The sequence below is a fragment of the Cryptotermes secundus genome, unplaced genomic scaffold (assembly GCF_002891405.2).
Source record: "Cryptotermes secundus unplaced genomic scaffold, Csec_1.0 scaffold1482, whole genome shotgun sequence".
NCBI classification, from domain to species: domain Eukaryota; kingdom Metazoa; phylum Arthropoda; class Insecta; order Blattodea; family Kalotermitidae; genus Cryptotermes; species Cryptotermes secundus.
Window position 1 is genome coordinate 22,746 of NW_019734988.1, and position 10,710 is coordinate 33,455.

Below are 10,710 nucleotides of genomic sequence, written 5' to 3' on the forward strand. Positions count from 1 at the left end.
AAATTGCCTGTACTTATGTATGTAACCTTTTGACTTGTTCTGTATCCAAAGGTACTAACCTACTTAGGATTTATAGAATGTAAATAAATTCAATTCAGTTCAATTCAGGGAAATTCATTTCCCATTCACCCCAGATAATCAGGAACCTACTGCATCTGGAGGGGGCATGCGGTAGCATAGTTGGTTGAGGCACTATGCTACAAGCTGGAAGGTTGCGGGTTCAAGGCCCGATGAGGTCATTGGATTTTTTCCAGTTGACCTAATCCTTCCAGCTGCACTATGGCCCTTGGGTCGACTCAGCCTCCAACAGAAATGAATACCAGGAATTAATTAAATAATTTTCCTGGGGAGTAAAGTGCCACCGGTGCGTAAAGCTGACAACCTTACCACCATCTTTGAGCCAATTGTCTAGATAATGTGGGATCCTCAACATCTCACAACCCTATGGGCCTTCATGACCTGTTACAGGGATAGCTTTACCTTACTGACTGCATCTTGATTGACAGTTCTGTGAGTATTTAGAGAAAGATGATTACATTCGGCTAAAAAGAACTATTTAAGCTAAGTTTGGCATTAAAAATTTCTCTTTTCTTGTGGCCTCATGCCCCTGGAACCCTCTAAAGCCCCTAGGTTAGGAAAAACTGGCCTACATACTAATAATATCATAATCCCCCTCCCCCCAATTCTTGAAATCCATTGTTTTTCTGTGGCTTGGTGGTTCTGATGTTTTGTATTTTCAGGTTTCGGAGCATGATTCTCTTCCAAAAGTCATTTGTCATCATTGTTTACATAAACTGGAAGTATTTCGTGAGTTTCAAGAAAGCTGTTTGAAATCTGAAGAAACATTAAGGAATAGTGTAACAAGTTTAGTGACAGTTCCTGTGTTTATGAATGCTTCTCAAGAGTATGTACAGGAAGAAGAAGAGAAAGTGTCACAGTTTTCAGCAGAATTGCTGCCAATACAAGATCCACTGTTACATCAGCAGTCTGCAGCATCAGTTGCAACACCAGCAGAAGAGGTAACTACATAACATTTCTTATTCCTCCTTCAGGTATATTATACTGAACTGTTGTATGAAGCAGTACAGGCCCAAAACATAAGGTATACGAAAGAAACAGAAACAGTGATAATGTTATATTTTAGCATCCTGTTGCACTGATTTAACAGTGATATTGACTGAATCAGAATTAGATGGCATTGGAGCTCAGAAGACCCCCCTCCTTCTTTGTGTTGTTTGACTTTTCATTGTATGAGGCATATTGGAAAGCTTTCCTCATTCCAGAACAAAACTGTTAATGCTCTAACCTTACAAAAGTGCAGTTGATGTTAATCCTTCTCATAGGTTTTTGCATTGCCTGGAAGTGGGCTGGGCACTGTTACTGATGTTTTAAAATCAGGTATGTCTGCACTAATTGGCCAATTTTACTAGTCCCAGATGAGATGAACATGGAGCATTTAGTGGAATGAGAATTGGCAGAGGAAACTGAAGTACTCAGTGACAATTTGTCTATCACAAATCCCACATGAAGTGACCCAGGATTGAACCAGGATTACTGTGGTGGGAAGCTGGCAACTAATTGCCTGAGCTGTGGGCATGGCCTTAACATCAACACTGAACCACTACAGAAGCCTAAATAAGTAAAACTAAAGTTGGGCAGTTGCTGTGCCACTGGTTCACAAAGCACCATCCCAGTATTTCAAATGATTGTGTCTTTTCTGATGATGCACTGTGTACTCTTAATATTTAATGATAATATAGTGCCTGCCTCCAGGAAATTTATTCAATTTCGTGATCAGATTGTTCTCATGTGATATCATAATTAAGCTACTCTACAGGTAAGGGATATAGTGTGAAATAAGTATGGATAAACGCTGTATTTCTTCAGTTGTAAAGGGTTTTGATTAATGGTGGATAACGCTTGGGATTACTGAATTTCTGAACCTTATCTATTGTCTGGAATTCAAAGGAACACAGTGTTTAGGAAACATGACCTGTTTGTGTCCCAGTCACTGGTCAGTGATTGATGGTAGCTCTGTGTAATGGGCCCAACAGAGTAGGTGACTTCCACCTTTTCATCTGAGGGTGGAAGTAGATCCTGTTTCCAAAACGTTCTTTAGAATACTGGATGATATGCAGTGTCCAAAAACTCAGTAATCCTGAGTGTTATACACCATCATCACAATCCTGTATTTCTTGTATTTGTCTTGGCCTATTACAACAGAATCCATGTTGATGATTATCATTTGTTTGATTCATAGATGATGTTAATGTTGCCAGAAGAATGTTAAATATATTCCATGGGAGTTTGCTGTCTCTCTCTGCTTTTGTAAATAGGAACAGGATTGTTTCTTCCCTGCTGTTGTGATAATTTATTCACTGAGTGGAAATTGTGTCTTTTTTTTTTTTATATAGTACTACAAAGATTTGAAACTCAGAGAAATAGAACAGCTGTTAAGATACAAATGGAAGCAAGTAATGTGACAGTCATATTTATCTGAACCCAGATGATGTTTTCATCTTTTATTCATATACCATGTTTGAAGAAATCAGTACATATGTTTTATTAAATGTGATGTGTAATATATGAAAAATCCTGTTGTTCACTTATGAAAGATCTACTGTAAAACATTTTAATTGAATATAGAGGTCATATGGACAAATGTTTTATTATACAAGGTGGTTCAAATGACCGGGACTGATTTGTGTGTAAACAAGCCGCACTGTGCAGCAGCTGTGCGACCTTGAGAGAGTGAAGCCACAACCTCCACCCTCCCTCCTGTTATGGTTAGAACCTGTTCAGTCCTGTCTGGGAGTTGCTAGAGTGATGAGCAAACAGAAGGTACCGCGGAGCGTGGAACAACGCATTGTGATCAAATTCCTCATTGGAGAAAACGTCCAGTCCGCTGAAATTCACCACAGACTCCAACAACAGTATGGGGAAGAGTGTTTCTCATGGACCTGTGTGTTTGAGTGGTGTAAGTGCTTCAGAAAGGGCAGAGAGCGCGTGGAGAATGAACCGCATGATTGTCGGCCACGAACATCTGTCACCGAGCCAGACATTGATCGTGCAGACGCGCTTATTCATGAGAATAGGCGCATCACTATCAAGGAACTTGGAGCAATGCTGTCCAACAGTGTTGGTAGTGTAGAAGACATCGTGAAATACCACCTGCACTATCACAAGGTGAATGCACGGTGGGTACCACGCACTTTGACGGACGTGAACAAAATGGAGCGCATGCAAGCTGCCAGTCATCTCCTACAGCAGTTGGAAGACAAAGGTGATGCATTTTTGAAGTCTGTAGTAACCACTGATGAAACGTCGGTGCACTACTTCATTCCTGAGTCCCGGCAGCATACCAGTTCTCCCAAACCCAAGTAAGCGTGTAGGAGCCATTTGGCAGGAAAAGTGATGGCAACGTTCTTCTGGGACTGGCAGGTGGTTATCCATGTAGACTTTCTGACAGATGCCAGAACAGTTGATACAGCTTATTACTCATACCTCCTGGCAACAGACCTGAAGGAAAAGATCCGATCCAAGTCGAAGACACGTGGAAAGCGGGTAGCCTCCCTTCAAGACAATGCATGCCCCCATATGACCAAAACAACAATGGAAACCCTCCAGAAACTGAAATGGAACCTTTTGACACATCCGGCGTACAGTCCTGATTTGGCACCAAGTGATTTCTACCTGTTCGGAAGGCTCGAATCAGACTTGCAAGGCATGCGGTTTGTGGACAGCAACACCGTCATCCAGACTGTTCAGGAGTGGATACGCCTCCAACCAGAAGCTTTTTTTTGAAAAGGGCATCAGGATGCTTCCAGAACGTTGAAGAAAATGTGTTGACTCCGGAGGGGAGTATGTCGAAGACCGACATGTGCAAGTAAGTGTTTGGCAATTATGTTTTTTTTTTAATCTGTCCTGGTCATATTTGAACCACCTTTACATTTTAATTCACAGATGGTTAAGACAAGGTTATGCTTTATCCTGTATATGTGCAATCCAGAAGTTCCCGAAATTTTAATTTTGCACCCGAATGGTTATGAGTACATTGAAATATCGCTAGGTGTCTCCCCACACACCCTTCTTGAATCAGTGTGGCAAGTGGCGTCGAGTTGAGTGGTTGGGTTTATTGTTTGTGAACGTATTTCCATTGTTGTGTTTTCATTAGTTTGCGGTTTTGCGATGACTGACCTGAGAGAGCAGCGTGTCTGTATAAAGTTTTGTTGTAAACTTGGGAAAACCGCTGCAGAAACGCTCTAAATGTTGAAGCAAGCTTTTGGTGACAACAGTTTAGGCCACACACACTCTTTCGACTGGTACAAGCATTTCAAAAATGGCCGAACATTGACTGATGATGACGATCGTTTGGCACGGCCGTCAGCTGGCACCACACCAGAAAATGTCGCGAAAATTAGGGATCTGATTCTGCAAGATCGTAGACTGGCCATCCAAGACCATCCCAAGGTGTTACACCTTGGGACTAAGTTATAGTACATGTCAACGAATTTTGTCAGAGGAACTGAACATGAGGAGGATTGCGGCGAAGTTTGTGCCATGACTGCTGCAAAATGAACAGAAGCAATATCACTTGGAAGTCTGCAGGGAACTTCAACAACAGCTTCAAGAGGATCCAAACTTTCTTTTGAAGGTTGTCACTGGTGACAAAAGTGGGTTTATGGCTATGACCCTGAAAGTAAGCGGCAATCGTCACAGTGGAAAAGCCCTTCTTCAGCTCGGCCGAAAAAAGCTCGACAAGTCAAGAGCAACATTAAGTCCTCTTTTTTTTATATATATATATTGACAGGATTGTTCATAAGGAGTTCGTCCCTCCTGGTCAGACAGTCAATAAAGAGTTCTATCGCGATGTTCTAAGGCGTTTGAGGGAGGACTTGAGGAGAAAACGTCCAGAGAAGTGGCACACAAATGACTGGGTACTCCACCATGACAGTGCACAACCACATACGGCTTACATTGTGCAGGAACTTTTGGCTAAAAACAAGATGGCAGTTGCTCCCCACCCACCGTACTCACCAGACTTAGCTCCACGTGATTTCCTTCTCCTCCCCAAGATGAAAATCAAGTTGAAGGGGCGAAGATTTGATACAGTTGAAATTCAAGCGGAAACGCAGACAGTACTAAACACCCTAACAAAGAAAGACTTCCAGGATGAATTTCAAAAGTGGCAGAAACGCTGGGATTGGTGTATGCGCTCCCAAGGGGGCTACTTTGAAGGTGATGGTGCAGAATAAGATCCAGATAAGACATAATAGTTTTTATTAATATATTTCCGGAACTTTTGGATTGCACAACATACTTATTAATAATTGTCTAAAATATTTTATCACAAGAAGCCCAAGGGAGTAAAGAAAGGTTGGAATTGAATGACCTAAATTGGGTAGCTGTGTGCCAGTGACATTAATTTTTTGGTTGACAGTATAGATGCTATAAGGGAAAGGTAGAACTTCATTTAGCTAGAAAATTGTTCTGCAAGAAAATATACTAATAAATTGTTCATAGATGTCAGACAGTCATAAATTCAGGAAATGCCATGTTAATCGGTTCAAAAACGATTACCATACTATCTGTTTTTTGAGTTGTGGGATGCACCATAGCTCAAGCAGTTAGTCGCTGGCTCCCCACCGCGGCGGCCCGGGGTCTGGTCAAATGGGATTTGTGGTGGACAAAGTGGCGCTGGGGCGGGTTTTCTCCAAGTACTTCAGTTTCCCCTGCCAATCTTCATTCCACCAAATTCTCCATCATCATAATCACCTGGGGCAGGTACAATAGGCCAATTAGTGGCCACCATGCTGAGTGGACCCAGGTGGATTCCACCCACCCCCCCACTAAGTGAATTTAATTTAATTTGTTTTCTGAAATATCAGACATCAAGGTACATAATATTTGGCAGTAATTTTTCCACTTGACTAATAATATTAATTTTACAGACAGCTGTTAACACAACAGTGTTTATTAATTTAAACCACACTACATGCTTTGACCCCTAAAAGGGTCATATTCAGGTGTTCTTAGTTACACGATTATTTATTAAATTGTAAGGCATGGTCTTGTCTGAATATTTCCTATATGTGTACTAGTTTTAATCACTGTATTTCTAGTTTACATACATAAGCTGTAAAATGGCTATATTATATGTGTAAAGTAAAAAGTAAAACTATCCCTGTAACAGGCCGTGAAGGCCCGTAGGGTTGTGAGACGTTGAGGGTCCCACATTATCTAGACCAGTGTTCCGCAACCTTTTTCTACTCACGGCACACCAAAATGTTATTCCCCTGAAAAACGCATGATATCAGACAGTTTATACAAATACGTAACGTGATCAACTTATTACTATAATATTATTATATTGTTATTTTATTATCATTAAACAGAAATCGACTCGTGCATTTATTAACAATTAATGAACTTTAACTCACTGTAGAGTGTAGAAAATACACTTCTATTACTATTAAAGTAAATACAGTAATTCAGCTCATACCCTCAATGTGATACTTGCACCTGCGTAGCTGCACACAGGCAACTGATCCGTGGTGGAATTTTTGACAACGCAAGTCTCGTTTCTTCATCGATGGATTTGAGCCGCTCCCTCTTTGATGTCTTAATTTCAGTTAACGTCGAGAAGCCCAGAGCACACAAAGATGTAGTTGAAAATGGCAGTAACACATTAACTGCCATCTCTGAGATAGCCGGGTATTCACGCCTTACTGCCAACCAAAATGCATCCAAAGGCACTTCAAGAAGTTTTAGTTTCAATGTTCTGTCTGCTTTTAAATCTGCGAGTTCCTCTGGTATATTAATCGGAAGATGTTCTGAATTCACAACAAATGGATCACGAACCCAGTCGAAATCTTGTACACTCTCTCCAAAATACTTATTNTTACAGGAAGAAAGTCATAAAGCTGAAAAAGCTCTAACTTCTAACAGACATGGGCAAATACCAAAACAGCGTTATAAAAGACGGGAAAACCCATGCTAATCCCTGCAGTTTTAAGGAAAAGCACATATACATGCGGCAAGCATATCAAAGAAGCTGCGTAGATGCGAGAAAAATAAAAATAAATCAATAATGAAAATTATGATATAACAACAACTGTGAGTAAATAATTTACATTTAATTTCTTAGGATTCAGCATTACTGTACATAAAAAATCACAGCATGCAATAAAGAATAAACAAGCATCATCTTATTTAATCAGTGCAGTGGCTGAGAATAAAATGCAAGCATATGAAACACGGTAACTGGAATAAAATAAAACGAATAAAATTTGACAATTAATTTCTTACAATAGATAAAAGTTTGTGTCACACCTTTCACCTTGTGACGGCACACCGGTTGCGGAACACTGATCTAGACAGTCGGCTGAAAGATGGTGGTAAGGTTGTCAGCCTTACGCGCTGGCTGCGCTTTACTGCCCAGGAAAATTATTTAATTAATTCCTGGTACTCACTTCTGTTAGAGGCTGAGTCGACCCCAGGACCATAGTGCGGCTGGAAGGATTAGGTCAATTGAAAAAATCCAATGACCTCATTGGGACTTGAACCCGCAACCTTCCGGCTTGTAGCATAGTGTGTACTTATTGTTTACTGATATACTACTTATTGGATATTGAATTAAGTTGAGATCATGTATGAGTTTCTATGTAAAATGAACATTTTTTTTTATTTGAGTTAAGATTGATTTAAAAATGTCATGAGCTATAATTGGTGTCATATCATTGTGATGTATTAGACTACGCTTATCTTTGTGTTAGCTTTTCCAATTTTTCTGTTATTTGTTGCATTAATTCATTATGTTGATGTTATTATGTTCTGCTTTCTTAAGAGTCAAATGACCTTATTTCTTCTTTGGTGATGGCTGCATGCGATTCTTTAATGATTTAAGTACTGTAGTAATATGTTATAAACTTTGAAAATGGTTTATGAAACACTAATTTTATTATTACAGTGTTTCTTAAATTACTTACAGTTAATGTTATGTTCCTGTATTCAGTCTACTTTACATGGTATATGTTTTGCTGTGTACTGTGTACTACTGGGACTGTGAAAGATAGTTTCTTACTTCAAAGGAATGTTTGAAAGACATAGAGCTTTGTAAATGTCTGGACCCAAGACGGATAAACTAGACATAGGACTTAAAGATTTGTAAGCGTAATCAAAGTTATTGTACTGGAAGCAGGGATTACAATAGGGATGGGTGTAGACCTCAGATTGGGAAATCAGAACACCATTCAGAATTGTGTGGCAGAATGACTTGGAAAGTGGCCAAGAAGGATAACATTAAGATGACTCATACAAGAAAATGATTGTTAGGATGGGAGATGTGAGGAACTGGGCCAAGATCATGAACATAGTCAGGTTTTAGTAATAACAGTGTTGAATTTGAAGGTTTACTATCAGAGATTAGTTCATGTTCTTACTCCTGGAAACCATCTTGCTTCTCAAAATGTTTTAGAGTCTGTTTAGCCATTGTCACTATTTCAATCAAGAAACAGTTAAAGAAACAACCTAAATGTGTTCAGTGGATGTGATTGAAGGTAATAGACATGAAATCTAACTTTGAGGGTGTTTAATTTGTTTCTGAAGAATTTTGACTGCTAAAATGTTGTTATGTGTCTTATTTGTTTCAGTTTTAAAGCTATGGTACTGTGGGATGTCAAATCCAGTGGCGTGGAGAGATAACCACATAAAACTGTAACAAATGTTTATTGCTGTTAGAATGAACATTAGAAACGATCAGGGAAGCAGAGCATGCCTGATGAATGCTGGTGAAAACTCCCTTCATAGCGGGCTAGCCTGAACTGGTGACAGCATTCTTCCTTGCAGCAGCCCGGTGATTGTGAGCTGTTGGGATGCCAGGCAAAGCTCTTGCAGTAGCAGGCTAGCCTGAGCTAGTGGGATGCCAGGTGAAGCTCTTGCAGTAGCGGGCTAACTGGCGCTAGTGGCAGCATGGTCAGCTGGCCAGCAAAGCTCCTGCCACAGTTGCCTGACCTGATGAGCACTGGTGATCAGTGGCTGAGTCGCCTGTCTGTGCTTGCTACTAGTAGACTCGCAGTTGCGGTGTTCTCTCAATGTAAGCATAGCTGTAACTGATGCTAGCGTATCGGAGGCCTACATCTTTATACTTTTTGACACTGGCCGGCACACTAACCAATGGGCGTTGGATCTGCCATGGTGGAAACTGATTGGGTAGTGCTTGCTTCACTGTGGGAGGCTCCCACAGTACCTGTTCCTTTTAATTGACTTTTCAGATGTTGACTCATTCCTGAAAAAAGGTGAAGGATATTAACTCTGTGACTTATTTAATGTTGTTGCTACAAAAATAACAATAATAACAATATTTGTGGTTTATTTAACAATGTTAGTATCTCAGGATATGTAATGTCAAATGATGGGATATTTATAAGATTGAAAAGTTTGTGACGATGGTACGTTAGTACAAATGTTATGTTTCTGGACATTATCCTGGTTTTATCTGAAACACTGTCCTGTTTATGTTTCAAAACGCAACCTTATGTTTTGAAATATTTGTAATATTTGTATTGATAAAATGTTTAATGAATAATGAATTGGAAATGATGTAGAGTGAAGTACTTTTGGCCTAATATAGAACCGTAACAGTTTTGAATTGTGAATTATTTTAATATTGTGTATATATCTTACTCTGTTATTTAGCCCACAGAGGACTGTACAGATGATGAAAGAGAAGACTTTGAACACTCAGTGTCTGATCAGGTAGAAGTAATAATGGTTAAGGAGGAACCCGAGTATAAGAAGACAGAAGTTGAAGAAGACAGCAAGTGGCTTGATGCAAGACAAGAAGAGGATAATATTATGCAAACTGAACAAACTGGAATAGATTTGCTGCCACCTGATGACGAAATAAAGTCTGCAGTTTGCACTGCCCCCATTGAACCTCCAATTATCAGGTAATGTGAAATATTATTATTAATATTTAATTAATGCCCATGGTATAGTACATTTAGTCTTGTTGTGCATGCGAAAGTTGGAAGGGAAAAACCTGGTAAGATAACTAAATTACAAAGTGGAATGTATGTATTTGGAGCACATTACCAAAAATAATCTACTGCTTCTGGAAGTGAGATTGTGAGATGAATTTCTTGTGGACATATGAATTATATAGGATGGGCTTATCACTGTGTGGGACAGATCAGTATAATATATAATTTGAATTGTTCCCTGAAATGTGAAGCTTGAAGTGAAACCTCTGATTTGGAAGACATTAATTCAGTAGTGATTTTATTGTTCGCTGTTAAAGTGGGTTCAAGGGATGTGTGTATTGGTCTAATATGAGATGTTTGAAACTGCTGAAGGAATTGGTAATATTAGTCCAATTTTATAAGCTAGTTGTTTATAATGCGCTGAAAATTTTTCGAGTACAGCAGAGAAGTCCTTACTTACCGTGCTGTATGGTAACAGTATATGCTGAAATGGATATAATGTTAACCTTCAAGGAATGCATCCTGTTTGTTATCCTATACTTCCATCTCAACACAACAACTTTCAAAATCTCTTCATATTTACTGTGTATAATGAGTTTATTAGTTTTAATAGTGTTACAGTGTGGTGCATATGCTGAAGCTTATCAAAATAAACAAAGACATGCAACTGTGTTCAAAGTTGCACATGTAGGCAGTTCTACTCTTCTTCTTGTGCTCTGCGCACACA

At 39.4% G+C, this 10,710-nt stretch overlaps 1 protein-coding gene across 4 annotated transcripts in view; it reads left to right on the forward strand.

Annotated features, from left to right (window-relative positions):
• The window catches only part of LOC111869184, a 53,591-nt gene that overhangs the window by 7,160 nt on the left and 35,721 nt on the right, over positions 1-10,710 (forward strand). For all 4 annotated transcript variants that reach the window (XM_023860468.2, XM_023860467.2, XM_023860469.2 and 1 more), the window contains exons 2-3: positions 741-1,019; positions 9,697-9,950. In XM_023860468.2, the coding sequence (XP_023716236.1) occupies positions 741-1,019; positions 9,697-9,950 (533 nt within the window). The remainder of the gene's footprint in view (positions 1-740; positions 1,020-9,696; positions 9,951-10,710) is intronic.